Source organism: Momordica charantia, assembly GCF_013281855.1.
Source record: "Momordica charantia cultivar OHB3-1 chromosome 3 unlocalized genomic scaffold, Mcharantia_2.0 BLBB01000003.1, whole genome shotgun sequence".
NCBI classification, from domain to species: domain Eukaryota; kingdom Viridiplantae; phylum Streptophyta; class Magnoliopsida; order Cucurbitales; family Cucurbitaceae; genus Momordica; species Momordica charantia.
Window position 1 is genome coordinate 1,287,460 of NW_028275161.1, and position 14,429 is coordinate 1,301,888.

The window sequence follows — 14,429 nt, forward strand, 5'->3', positions numbered from 1 at the left end:
CGCTACGTTTTCGAAATAAGACAATGCCCGTGATTTATCACACTCTGAAGAATCTTGGTTTTTGAGCTATTTCTTCTTCTTCTTCCTCCTCCTCCCGTTTCAGATTCATTTGAATTGTTCATTCAGATTTCTGGAGATTTCATAAATCTCACCCTATTCTTCCTTCTTCTTCAATGAAGGGGGAGGAGCATGATAATTCAGTCAATCTGCAATATGACATCACAACTCGCTTTTCTTGTCACCCTCTTGATATCTCTGCAGCTGCATTCCGCCGTGGACGGCCTCGGCTCCGCCTCCACCGTTGCCATCGCCTACGGCACCTCCACCGTCTGCGGCATCATCGCCGGGAAACAAAGCCAGACAATTCAATGCTACAGAGGAGATCAAGTTATCTCCATTCTACCCAATGTCTCTTTTGAGGCTATCTCCGGTGGGCAGAGCTTCTTCTGCGGTCTTCGGACTGGTGGGTTCGGCCTCCATTGCTGGGAGACCGACGACGGATTCTCAACTTCCAGCTTCCAACCTAAACGTCTCTTCTACAGCACCGCCGTGCCATTGACTGATCTCGCAGTCGGCGACAGTCAAGTTTGTGCAAGAGAGGTAAGCTCCGGCAGAGGCAGATGCTGGAGGGGAACAGACAGAATTGGGTCTTTATTTTCTTCCCCTGAGGTAGGATTGGAGTTCCAGACGATCACATCTGGAAGTGGGTTTTCATGTGGAATTCTGAAGCAGAACAGAACCGTAATGTGTTGGGGGAGCAATGGCATTGGATCGAAGATTCAATCACAGTTCAGAAATCTGCCAATGGCGAGCTTGGTCGCCGGAGAGTCGCATGTCTGCGGGTTGACTGCGGTGGCCGGAGTTTTAGTCTGCAAAGGAAACAATAACGCCGGCCAATTGGACGTTCCTTCCAATTCAGCTCATGAATATTCAGACCTCGCATTGGGGGGGAGCTTCACTTGTGCAATAAGGCAAAAGAATGGGGTGATTTCATGTTGGGGTGGAGGAGCACAGGAACTCAACATTGAAAATGAAAACAACATCAATTTCAAAGCTTCATTCGAGCTAATCACAGCAGGATCAGACATCTTATGTGGGTTGAAGACAAGTAATTTGACAATAATGTGCTGGTCCAAGGGCAACAGAAACTCACCGATTGTTCTTCCATTGGGGATGATAATCCCCGGCCCCTGCGTTCAAGATCCTTGCAGCCTCTGCGGCATCTATCCGAATTCAGCATTTCTCTGTGATGGGTCTGGAAATATTTGCAAATCTTGCCAGAGAGAGCTCCCAGTTGCAGTGCCATTGCCAAAGAATCCATTAACCCCAGCTTCTTCTTCACCTTCAAAACCTAGAAACAGGCTCTCCCTGGCATTTCTCGTAGTTGGAGCAATTGGGGCTTTTGCCGGTATTTGCACCATTTTGTTCTGCCTATCGAGTTGCTTATCCTTGCATTCTTCTTGCAACACAGGAAACAATCCAGAACCCAACACAAACCCAGTAGCCCACATGGAAACTTCTTCCGTTCGGTCATTTTCTCTTTCAGAGCTTGTTGCTGCTACGAACAACTTCTCATGTGAAAGCAAGATTGGAGCAGGGAGCTACGGCGTGGTTTATAGAGGTGAACTCTCAGATGGCAGTGAGGTAGCTATCAAAAGAGGAGGAAACAACAAGAAAACAGAAAATCTTGAAGAGAAAGAGAGCGCGTTTGGGTCAGAATTAGCAACGCTATCGCGGCTTAATCACAAACACCTGGTGGGCATAGTGGGTTTCTGCCAAGAAAACGACGAGAGGCTTCTGGTTTACGAATTCATGCGAAACGGTTCCCTCCACGACCATTTACACAATAAAGATTACGCCGAACAAGGAGACGAATTATTGTTGAATACATGGAAAACGAGGATCAAAATTGCATTGGACGCAGCCAGAGGAATCGAGTACCTTCACAATTACGCAGTCCCGCCGATAATCCACCGAGACATCAAGTCCTCAAACATACTACTGGACGAGAATTTCACAGCCAGAGTGTCCGATTTCGGCTTCTCCTTGAAGCGGCAGCCGGAAATTGCAACGGAAACCGCCGTCGGGGGCACGATCGGGTACATCGATCCGGAATACTACGTCTCGAGGATTTCGACGGGGAAGAGCGATGTGTACGGGCTAGGGATTGTTCTGCTGGAGCTTCTGACGGGGAAGAAAGCTGTGTTCAGAGATAGCGGCGGCGGAGAACCGGTGACGGTGGCGGAATATGCGGCGGCGCGAATTGGGGACGGGGAGTTGTGGAATGTGGTGGACAAGAGGGTCAGGGCGGCGGAGATGGAGGAAGTGGAGGCGGTGGAGCTGGTGGCGTACACGGCGATGCATTGTGTGAACTTGGAGGGAGAAGAGAGGCCGAATATTGGCGACATTGTTGGAAATCTGGAGAAAGCTCTTGCTCTCTGTAATGGCGGATCCTGTGGACATTGCTAACGGAAAATTCACCCAAATGAGTCCACAATTCTTTTTTTTTTTTTCACCTAAATTTAAAGGCTTAAATGAGATACGAGAAATTGGATGACATGGCCTAAATTTTCGTGCAGATATGTTCATTCTTTGAAATTTTTATTATTTTAACCTTCTGTACGATGAAATAAACTTCTTTATTTTTTGTTTTGGTTCATTTTAGTATTTGTATTTTGAAAATGTATTCTTAGTTTATTTTAGTTTCTGTATTTGAAAAATGTTCATTTTGATTCCTGTATATTATTTTAATTTTGCTTTTGCAAAATTTTAACATAAAATTTATACATAATTGAAACTATTTAATATAAAGTAATATTTTAAGAAATATATTGATTGTAATGTGATATTGGAATTGTGATAGAAAAATAAGATTTAAAATAAAATAAAAAGACTAACATGATCTCATTTTAAAGGTTCATGGATCAAAATTAATATTTTTAAAATAGAAGGATTAAAATAAACAACTAACATTTTAACCAATAAAGTATAATTTTACTCTCTTTTTTTTTTCACTTACTTTTCTTCTTCGTCTTCTTCGTTACTTACAAATTGGATTTCATCTTTCGCTTTTACTATTTTTTCTCCCTGTTTTAAAATCAAAATTTGATTTTTCGTTTACTATTTTTTCCTTTTCTCTTGTGATTCTGAAAATTAAAATCTTCCGTTGATTTTTCTTTTTCTTTTTCTTTTTTTTTATGCACCCAGTATTTGAGTGAACTAGAAAATATCAATAATTATTTAACTTCTATATTAAAACTTGACCTGCAATTTCCCATATACAGAATAATAATAGTAGGAATCGAGATGATTTATTTTTTAAAAAATTAAAATAAAGTAAAATAAAGGAGGTGGCATTTTCCTTTCATTTTTATTTACTATTTTATATATATAAATTCCATTTTAGAAGTATTTATTAATTTCTGTCATTCAAATTCAAATCGCATGAGGAGCTTCACATGCTTGAATTTCTCCCCCTTCCGACTGTACAATGGAACTGATCGGATTCCAGATCGGAGCTCCGTCACCGGCAGACATGTTTGGCCGGCAAAGTCATCTTTTCCAGAGGTATCGTAATCTCGAACCACAACATTTAGCAAAGCTAATTCAGGAGCGCTTATTGAGAAACAAAACTCTTCGTTCCACACAGGTATCCACTCGTCTTCAATCGCACTCGTCTTTCTCGTCTCAGTGTCTTTTCGGACTCCGACGATTCCAACCTGAAATCGGTAATCAAATGTTGATTTCGCAGTATCTATCTATATGCCGTTTCTCGAATGTTGATTCCTAGAATCCACTTGTGCTTCTTACCTTAACGTATAAGTCTGGAGGTGAATAGAAATCGAAATGTGAGAGACCGAATTCCAGATGCCATCCTTCTCCCATGTATACCTTTACCTGTTTCGCAATTCGAAATTGAACGAATCGTGACTGTTTGTTTGACATTGAACTTAACATCTTGTTCCTTTGTTTTGGGGGAAATTAATCAAATGATCAGTGTATGAGTGTAATGACCTTTAAACGGCTTATTATAGCCGAAGATGTTGATTCCGAGTAAGAAGCCGGATCATCTAGGTTCTTCAACAAGACATCGGGTTTTTTAATGTAGCCACAACCACCATTGCCTCTGAACATTCCTTCCATGATCCACAAGTATTTCCCATATCCCTTCAATGTATACAAATGATTAGTAGATGCTAGTATTTCTTTGATTTTAATCCAAAAAAGTTCTTAAATTTGCTGCAGGCTCTGTTTCTCCCCAAATTATTTAAACAAAACTTAGTTGCTGACCAAGTCTACTTGTGACCAGTGAAATCTGGTCTTGTGAACCAAATTCTTTAGATTCTAGTTTTCCGGCCTCTGTCATATGGAATTTGACTTGAGTCAGCAGTCTAAGTTTTGTTCACATGTATAGCTTAGCCACAAAAATATAGAAAGTGAATCTGAACTCTAACCTGCATGTTAAAAGCAACCATTTGAGCCCCATGGGTCCATCCAAGCATAGGATTGTAATTAGATGAGTCTAATCTTAAACCTTTTGGGTACACTCTCAGCAAATTCCTCCGAGTAAACCTAAGGCAAAGTTTTATTGAATTTCTCGTAAAAAACATAGAAATACTGATTCTGCATTTGTGACGTTGGTATGGTTATCCGTTATGTCATTCATGTAAATGAGTACTAAATAAAAAGAACCACAGATTTATTTCAACAATGTTTTCCTTTCTTGTTCTCTATTATCTTTTAAACATAATTCAAAGATGTCTGGTTCATTTTTTTTTTCTTTTCTCTTATCCCAATTGAAAAGCTATATAAAAAGTTTGAACGATATTTTCTACATTTAGGCACCAATTTGAGAATGTCTCGTTCTTGGCAAGGTGAAATTAGAGCAAAAACTAATATCAAATACGCTTATTAGAAACTACTATATAATAAAAAGATTTATCTTCATTCGTTTTTTCTATGAATAAGTTTGCGGCCTAGATGTGTTAGGAAAATGTAAAATTGAAATAGTTTTACCTGATAATATCGCGTCCATGCTTTCTTATAGCATTTTCAAGTTCTTGCTCGCTCAGACTAAGTCTTGAAACTTTTTCTATATCATTAAATAATGCTTTGAGGCTTGATCCGCTTTTCATTTTCCCTGCATGAATGGCAATCAAACTCCTATATTCTGGAACAGCATTGTTCTCATCTTTATCCTCCTCCTCCTCCTCCTCCAGATGATCCTGCAAATTAGAATGGCAACAGGAAATGAAAATAGCTCACTTTCTGCATCAATAATTCTACATCACATCCACCGTGGAAAGCAATTCAGAAGATGAGGTGATTATCAAAGTTTGAATCTTTCAGGTTTGTCTAAACATTCTAGATTTTATTACTTCATTACTAGTTTTTCTTGTTTTCATGGAAAATAATGAAAAGAATACATAAAATATGATGTGCACCTCATCCATATCTTGTTGTTGTTGTACGCTCTCCCAAATGTCATCATCTGCTGTGTCTCTTTGCTTATCTGCTGATGGTTTTTCCTTGATGCTCTCACCTTTAGTGTGCTCTGGTGGTTTCGTAGAAATTAGAATCCTTCTCCTTAGCGATTCTGGCGAGGGGAATCCATTTAAGTACTCAGATCTAGGGACGTAAAGCATATCCCCAAATGTTGCAGTAACCATCTACACATAATAACAAAGGTAAAAGAAAATCAATGGCAAATATAGGAAATGGGAAGTGTAAGATTTCTTTTGATAATTGTTTAATGTTTTAATTCTAATTTTTCCGTTCCATAACATTTTATTTTTGATTTTTTGTTAATTAAGCTTTTATTTGTTTATGTTTTCACTTTCTAAAGATAGTAGTTTAAAATTTTTTTATTAAATATTATAAAAAAAACTGGAAAAATCAGGATTTCACCCTCATTTTTTTCTTACTTTCGAAACCTTAGTCAAATTTGGAAAACCAAAACTTGATTTTAGAAACTACCTTTTTTTTTATATATCTTTTTGGTTATGATTTTAAAACCATTTTTTAAAATTATATTAGGAAAAAAAAAGTAAATACGCATGATTTTTAAAAACACAAAACCGAATACAAAAACTTTTTCAAACTTGATGTAGAACATAAAACAAAGAATTAATGAAGACTGTAAGCTCTATTGCTCACCCTGGCCACTTCTTTTCGAAGATCTGGGGTGAGATGATCTTCAAAAGTTATCACCAACGGATACTCAGAAGCTGTAAAAGCATGATCTTTGATGGCACGCAGACATTTGATGAGTTTCACAGGAGCTGTGAGTGTCCTACAGCTCCATAGGTATTCAATTAGTTAGTGCAAGCCTCTTGAGACAATTTTTTTTTATCAGAAGGAAATAGATCTAGAGTGTATCAAGAAGTTCTTATTAGAGTAGTGTTTTTAAGGGGATCACTTTTCGTACTACAACTTTCGGGAAAACCACTAATATATGTTTTTTAAAGCAAAAAATTAAAACCAAACAGATAGTGAAACATAAATGGAAGAAAACGATGCATTGCAGGATGATCGTGAAAAATAATTTTCTAGGGTTTAATTTATAAATTTAATTTTAAACTTTTATTGTGTGCAAACTTTAGGTCATACCCTCCATGAAGAACATCAATGTCATTTTTCTTGGAATTAGGCCACAAATCCAACTCAATTGCTCTTACTCCTCTATTTAGAGCCCTTATGATAGGAGTCACACTGCTATCACTACTCAGTTGATTTCCTGTTAAGTAGGAGTTGTGGCCTGTAAATATGTAATAGTGAGATAATGGTGCTCCCATATCCTGATAAACCTGCACCCAGTTCCCAACTTATAATCAATAATATTATAGCTTCTTTCACAATTTTATTTTAAATCTTCTCTGTGAAAAATGAATTGAAAGTCAATTAATATTAGTGTTAGTTTATACTTCTTTTGTTAAATTATATCTCAGGTCCATAAATGTTCACACTTATTTTGGACTCTAATTCTTAGAAATGTTTTATTTGGTCGGTAGACTTTTGTAAAATTTATCTTAATTCTTATCAATAACTTTTATATTGTATTTTTTATTAGTTCAACAATATAGGGTAGAAACTTGAACTTCTAACTTTTAAGACCGATATATAATACCTTAACCAATTAAAGTTGACATAATGTAAGTTTATGTTATCTAGATAAGATTTTTGTCAGATACTCTATAAAATCTTAATAACAAAGATTTAAATTATTTTTAGTATAAAACTAAAACATAATCAGCTATTTAAGTACTTGCAAGAATAAAACAAAATTTGAACCATTTTTTTTTTTTTAAAAGGAAGATATAACAAGCATTCCTAATTTATGCAAAATCAATATTAGCTTCTATACTAGGTAAAACGACATATGTCAAAATAGTGAGCTGTTCTTACAAAAGTGTAAAGATTCGATTTTTTGTTAGTAATTTGAGTAGTCTAGTGTATTGTCGACGCCCTTTGCTCTTTAGCCTATTCTATTATAATAATGCTATTATTAAGAAAATGGTTTCGGTTAAAACAAATTAGATAGGACATAACTGAGAAACATAAAAACAGAAAATAATTGTCACCATGATATACATTAAAAAAATATCATGATCTAGAATATGAATTTGTCCTTAAATATTGTCAAGTAGGAGAAATAGTTCATGCTAAAGTTAAAAAATATTTGTCAGTTATTTGTCCAATGAAAATAGGAAACTGACGTTGATGAAACAAGAGGTTGAAATATCAGTACTCTTTTTTTTTTTTTTTGATATCTGTTGAAATATCAGTACTTGATCGCACTAGGGAGGGAAAAATGTAAATTTATCCAAAGAAACAACTACTTTGTTTGATAAATTTTTCAAACAAGATTTATTTTTCTTTTGTTGAAAAATAGATAGTTTTCAAAATATTAATATCCATATTGGACTCACTATTTAACTGATTTTTTATTTTTAAAAATATGAGACTCTGAATGATGCTCTAGTTTTAAGGATGGAGTGGCATTGCACATATTGTAGATTGGTCAGAAAGTAAAGAGAAGAAAGATAGATAACCCCTTGGGAGGGCGAGAAAGCAAGGTTAAGGTCTCCAAAAAGATATCTGAAGAAATCTTCGAGACGAAGGCCTCTTCTCTGAAAGATGCCGAGGTGCTTGAGATTGTTGAAGATGGCCTGAGCTTTTGTGTCAGATGATTCTCCTTGAATCTCTTCCAAAAACCTCTGCAAGTGATCAATGTTCATTATGCCATTTTCTGAGTATTTACGAAACATCATCTCCACATCTTCTGGAGCTTCTGCTACATTTGTCCTGAACCTTCTCCTGAAACAGAAGCAGACCCTGAAACTTTGCTTATACATTCTTTACAATGACACGGGCAGAGGCAGACACCAGATTTGCACTTTCTGTGTGTCGTTTTCTTCTGTTTATCCTGTTTGTCATATATGCATCGGATGGATGGGGCTTCTATTTCACTCCCTAAAGAATGACGTCCAGCCAAAGTTGGAATCTGTGCACAAGGCAAGAAGTTCCTTTCTTAGCACAGAAAATGTGGAACTCGCAAGAAGTTGCTTTTACTCTAAGAAAGGGAACTGTGATTCCAGATTCGGAAACCTGGTTTAGATTGTTGGAATAGGCTGTTAGGTCGAATTTTGGACGTCTGATGGAACCGTCTAAATCCTAAATGTAGGTATGGTTTGAGCTTTTAGAGGGTCTGATTCTTTCATCTTTTAATTTTAATTTTTTACTTTAAGAGTCTGATTCTTTACAGCTATCTCTTAGCCCAGCCATTCAGTAAAGTCATTCGAACAACTTCATTCATCAAAAAGAAAAAATGTCAATGAAATGCACGATCTTGTTCATAGATCCATTTATTCTCCTTGCTCTATTTTGCTTTACAAGAATAATCACTCTCTTTAGACAGAAGGAATCTGATTTTTTTTAGTATTACAGTTGGCATCAAAGGAAAAGGAAAAAGTAGAGAGAGAAAAGTGGAAGACCCATATTCGATGCTTCATTCCTACCCTATGAAAATGTAAGAATCCAACTCATTCTAGTCAAAGAACAACAATAATCTCCAGCACGGACAGATGGCTGACAGGAAAAATTCACTCCTCTGAGATGTTGCCAAAGGAAAAGAAATCATATCCTCAGGAAAACTCAAAACGCATTAGAAGCTTTACAGAACTGTACTTCGATCCTTTGCGGTCAAAAAGAGGAACAGCATGGATGCCTGGCCTCACTTCAGGAACGGGCAGACAGTTCTGTCCTCCAAAAACATCCTTATCCGAAATGTTGTAACTATACACTTCGATTCGAAGTAACGCCAGTTCAGGAACAGTCAAAGGAAATGTGAACTCTTCGTTCCAAACAGGGCTCCAAGTCTCCTCTATGATCCTTGTTTTCTTTATTATCTCATCAGCTGGAGCTCCTGCAATTCCAACCTGCGTATGGCTAACACGGTCGGTATGCAATTCTAGCAGTTTGCATGGAATAATCTCTTGGTACTGATATCAATTAAGCTATGGAGTTGGCTTAGCTAGATTGCCATTCATTTAAAACTTACCCGTGTATAGAAGTCGGGAGGGGAGTATAAATGAAAGTGGGTGTTATCAAAATCCAAATTCCAGCCAACACCCATGTAGACTTTCACCTGTCATTTGCAAGACAATGTTTTTGAGAGCAGGTCCAGCGGAACATGCTACAAGATCTAGTTTGTTTTGCAAACGCTACCTTCAAAGTTCTTTTAACTGGCAGGATTGCATTAGGATCAAACACCTTGCTATCGGGATCAACCGTCAGTAGAAAGTCGGGCTTTTTCACATAACCACAACCTCCGTTGGATCGGAACATGCCACGCATTAAGCTGAGAGATTTTCCGTGTCCCTGCAATAGCTCAATTGAATTTATGTTTCAGAAGAAAAGGCCAGCGTTGTTATTTGATCCCAGATTTGTGTCAAAAGGAAAAGAATAAACCTGCATGTTGAAAGCAACCATCTGTGCCCCGTGTAACCAAGCATTCTGTGGCTTGTAGTTGGAAGAATTTACTCGAGTTCCCTTCGGATATATCCTTAAGATGTTCTTCTGGGTGAATCTAGAAGCAAGAACAGAGCAAGCTTGGTGTCAGTTTGGAAAATCATTGTAAAAAGTAAGTGAGTACGAGGAAAATGAAGCTCTCAATTTCATTTCTTGCTGGAGTAAATTGAGGTGTTATGTTACCTAATGACTTCCATGCCATGAAATTTAGTTGCCTTTTTGAGTGCTTTTTCACTCAAGCTAAGGCGTCTAACCTTATCAGCTCCAACTTTCAGAGCTTCCTTCAAACCTCCCTTTGGTTTTCCAGCATGAATGGCAATTAGGCGTTTGTATTCTGATACACCCGTGGCGTAAGATTCGTAATCACTGTCATCACTCTCGCTGGACTCACTCTCACTCTGCAACCCAATGGAGTTGTGTACTTCATCAAGAGACTGGAACCAGAAAATCACTAGAAAAACACAGCTAAAATGTGGTAAATTTCAACGCAAAGCAGACCGTATCATCGCCATCTTCTTCTTCATCAGTCTCGTCATCATCAGTGAAAGAACTCTCCCCTTTCACATTTTTGGACCTGAGGTATTCTTTAGGAGGTTTTGTCGAAATAATGATCCGATACTTCAATTCATCAGGCGAAGGGAATTCTTGTTGATATTCCGATTCAGGAACGAACAGCATGTCCCCAAATGTTTCCTTTATGTTCTACAAACAAACACAAGCATAGTTTGAACAAAACTACTTCTCTTCGTATACTGTAACGAAATGGAGGGGTAAAAAAGAAGATACCTCAGCTGCTTTAGCTTGAAGATCAGGAGTTAAGTGGTCTTCTAGAGTAATTATTACAGGATATGGAGATGCTAAGAAAGCATTCTCTTTAATTGATTTCAGACATCTAACAAATTCCACAGGTGTTGTCAAGGTCCTACATGGAAAAAGGAACTTCAGAAAGTTCATTCAATACACAAAACAGTTGGATTGTGGAACTCTCTCACCTTCCATGAAGAACATCTATGTCATCTTCCTCAGAGTTGGGCCACAAATCAAGCTCGACGACTCGCACGCCGCTCTTCAGCGCATTGATAATCGGCACATCGCTGGAATCACTGCTCAATTGGTTCCCAGTCAGGTACGTATTGTGGCTAGTGTAAACGTAATAGTGGGACAATGGAGCTCTCATATCCTGATGGACCTGAAAGTGATGAACACTAGCACATACATCTAAGAACTTGAGGCAGAATTCAAGCTGAGATTTCATTTCAGGAATTGTTGGGAATTTGAAGTTACCTGATCGGAAATTGGGGGATTGAGATCCACAGAGAAGAGGAAGTAGTAGAAATCGTCAAGAGTGAGAGTGTGCTTGGTGAGCTTGGACACGACGTGGTGGCGCCGGTGCAGGACTTGGTCGATGATCCGGTGAGCGTCGGCGAGCGAGGGCGCGGGATCGCCCTGAAAGTCGAGGAGAAAGGAGCGGAGCTGGTCGGCGGTCATGGTGGCGGCGGCGCCGGCGTAGTTGAGGAAGGCTTCCTTGACGTCGGAGGGGGGCTCGTCCTTGGACATCTTGAACCTTCTGATGAAGCAGAGACAGACCCTGTAATTTCCCATGGAGTGGAGATTGAGAGAGATGGGAAAAAAGGGTTGATTTGGATTTGGAATTGGAATTGGATCCGTTTGGAAAATGGGTTTATACAATAATTACAGGGAGAAGAAGGGACCAAAATGGTGGTCTTCATTTTCTGAACAACTCAGCCGGGGAAAGCAGCCATGGATGAGATCAATAGTTTACTTTTTTTCTTCAATATTCCTTCTTCCAAAAGGGACGATTGGGCTGCTTTCTCTCTCTCTCTCTCTCTCTCTCTCTCTCTCTCTCTTTCTGTTGCCTCTCTCACATCAGATTCATACACTTTGTTCCCTCTCTCGGACTCCACCGTATGAATTCCTCTCTTATTATTTTGAGTTTTTCTTTTTTTTTTTCTGCCTTCAAAATGTTATTAATTATTTTCTTTTTTATCTTTTTTTGAAGGTTTAAATATTATGCTAAAATATTGTTTTTGTAATTATACTTTTTATTTTGGTTCATTTTGTTTCATACACGAAAACCTTTCATATAAAGTCATGGTTACATCGTAAGAAATATATTGAATAATGTAGTATCGTGTTCAAATTATGATAGAAAAATGAGATTAAAAAGGAAATTAAGAGACTAAAATTGTCACATTTTAAAATTATAGATATGAAAACGAACCTTTAGAAAGTATAGGGACTAAAATAAAGGGTTGAAAGTACACAAACTAAAATATTCTTTGATTCATTTTAGTTACCGTACTTGTACATGTACTGAAATATTTTTTTTTTATTTTAGTCCATGTACTTTTAAATGTCTACTTTGATTTTTGTACTTTAAACTTTTATTAATTTTAGTCCATGTACCTTGAAACGTTCATTTTGGGTATTGGATTTTTTTAATGACTATTTTACTCCATTCATTTTCATTTTTATCTTATTTCTTTCTATCAAAATTTTATCGTGACACTTTACTCACTAAATTTCTCGAAATATAGCTACAAATTTGTGTTAAAGGATTTTTATTTGGATATAAAATTTGTTTTACAATTTTACAAATAAGGATTAAAATAGTCACTTTCAAACATATAGGGATCAAAATTGACTTTATAAAAGTATGGAGATTAAATGAATAAAAGAACAAAAGTTGAGAGTACATCACCAAAATAAATTAAAGCCAACATATAAAGATCAAAATAGTATTTAAATTTTTTTATTATTTATATATATTTGAATATTACATAAAAGATATGTATTTCATTTTAATGCAATTAAAGCTATAGTTAATTGAATTAGAGCCATCTCTGATATAAAATTTTAGACCTCCTCTTTTTTTAGTACAACTCACAATTTTTTGATATGTTCTGAATGTATATTGAGAGAAATTAGTGACAAGGTCTAAGATGATAATTTTTTTTGTTCAAAGTTCACACACTCAAAAATTTAGGAAGAAAAAATTATCATGATCATTATTTTTTTTTAGTTTTTCAAAGACAATTTCGTAGTTTTGAATGAGCATGTGGATATTTTAAATTTTACGGGAAGAGAAATTCAAAATTGATACAAGGAAAGGGTAATAAGGTCACAGTCTATAATGTTAATTTCTCCGCGTGTTGTTCAATGTCGGTTTCAACACCAAAATCTAGTTATGGTTAGGAGAGAGAGGGAAAAAAAATTCCCTCATATCAGGTCAAGGTGAAATAGTCAATTGTTGGATCCCATTTGAAAATGCTTATATATTTTTTTTAAATAATAAAAATATCCAGTTATATTTTAAGTGGAGATTTTTCTTCCGACAACGGTACTCCATGTATCTATCTCCACCTGTCTCCACCTGGGAGTCTCCTCTTATATGATCCACTGACATGACTAAGTCTAGGACGGACATGCAATACAACATGTCCGCTTTGGTTAAAGGAAACGATACCTAAATATATCTACAAATATTATTCGCTTTAGACATAAGCATCACAACTTTACTTTGGTTTCATTCAAAAGATCTCATATCAATGAAAATGTTCTCTCGTACTTATATAGTTATATATTCATAATCATCTCTTTATTTAGTCCATGTGGATTCTTTGGTCGTGTTTCCACATATATATATATATATATATATATATATATTTATTTATTTATTTATTGATATTACTCTTTATTTATGTTTAAGGATAAAAAAAAATTGTTGCGTCTAGATTATTTTATTAGGATAGGAAGAGAGAAAAAAATCTTGTGAAGCCAATTTTAATAGACAAAGGGAGGTAAGTCAAAAAGAAAATTTTAAACCTTTTTATTTATAAGCGTTTTGAATATCTCTGAAAAATAGTGTTTGAAGACATCGATGGAAATGTTGAGGTCTCATTTCATAGAAATATCGATAAAATGTCGATGTTGATAGGCGTTTTTGTAAAAGTCAGAGAAATTAAAAATCATAAAAAATATTTAAATTAACAAATAAATATTTTTCAATTTTTATATAAATTAAAAATGTTTAATATTAGAATTATATATATCTTAGTGACATTTTTTTTTTATATTTTTTTATATTTTATTGAATTTTTTAAACACGATGTTGAACTCACATATATATAAAAATGTCGACAAAATGTCGACAAACATGTCAATGTGTCGACGAATATTTAACATGTAATTTTGAAAAAAGAAAGAATTTTTTTTTTCTTTTAGCAATAATATGAATTATCATGATAGGGACAACTCCCTTTATTCGTACTACAATCACATGCAAATATGGGGTCATTATTCGAATCAAACGATTTCCATCTTCTATTTCACTGTGCATTTTCTCGTTTAGAATTTATATTAAGTCGTATCATTATTTG

The 14,429-nt window shown here is 36.0% G+C and overlaps 3 protein-coding genes and 1 long non-coding RNA gene across 5 annotated transcripts; 2 read left to right on the forward strand and 2 right to left on the reverse strand.

The window, feature by feature from the left end:
• The first annotated feature begins 213 nt into the window (after window positions 1-213).
• On the forward strand, window positions 214-2,711 carry LOC111018980 (putative serine/threonine-protein kinase-like protein CCR3). Its single transcript, XM_022295262.2, has one exon. The coding sequence runs from the start codon at window positions 214-216 to the stop codon at window positions 2,467-2,469; it is 2,256 nt and encodes a 751-aa protein (XP_022150954.2). The 3' UTR covers window positions 2,470-2,711.
• A 621-nt stretch (window positions 2,712-3,332) lies between these two features.
• LOC111018981 (phosphoinositide phospholipase C 2) lies at window positions 3,333-8,676 on the reverse strand. Its single transcript, XM_022295264.2, has 9 exons — window positions 8,052-8,676; window positions 6,610-6,806; window positions 6,157-6,292; window positions 5,445-5,669; window positions 5,017-5,225; window positions 4,455-4,572; window positions 4,015-4,167; window positions 3,811-3,897; window positions 3,333-3,719 (listed from the first exon to the last, which is right to left on the reverse strand). The coding sequence occupies exons 1-9, from the start codon at window positions 8,352-8,354 to the stop codon at window positions 3,426-3,428; spliced, it is 1,722 nt and encodes a 573-aa protein (XP_022150956.1). The 5' UTR covers window positions 8,355-8,676; the 3' UTR covers window positions 3,333-3,425.
• LOC111018984 (uncharacterized) lies at window positions 3,433-8,297 on the forward strand. Of its 2 annotated transcripts, XR_015789642.1 has the most exons (4): window positions 3,433-3,567; window positions 3,650-3,728; window positions 5,220-5,349; window positions 8,016-8,297. It is a non-coding gene; the product is annotated as an uncharacterized LOC111018984 (long non-coding RNA). The 2 variants fall into 2 exon arrangements; XR_002602469.2 differs by lacking the exon at window positions 8,016-8,297 and having other exon boundaries at window positions 5,220-5,438.
• Window positions 8,677-8,830: 154 nt separating the features above from the next.
• LOC111018983 (phosphoinositide phospholipase C 4) lies at window positions 8,831-11,942 on the reverse strand. The gene is made up of 9 exons (XM_022295265.2): window positions 11,314-11,942; window positions 11,022-11,218; window positions 10,816-10,951; window positions 10,528-10,731; window positions 10,213-10,427; window positions 9,970-10,087; window positions 9,727-9,879; window positions 9,560-9,646; window positions 8,831-9,437 (listed from the first exon to the last, which is right to left on the reverse strand). The coding sequence occupies exons 1-9, from the start codon at window positions 11,629-11,631 to the stop codon at window positions 9,144-9,146; spliced, it is 1,722 nt and encodes a 573-aa protein (XP_022150957.1). The 5' UTR covers window positions 11,632-11,942; the 3' UTR covers window positions 8,831-9,143.
• Window positions 11,943-14,429: the final 2,487 nt, after the last annotated feature.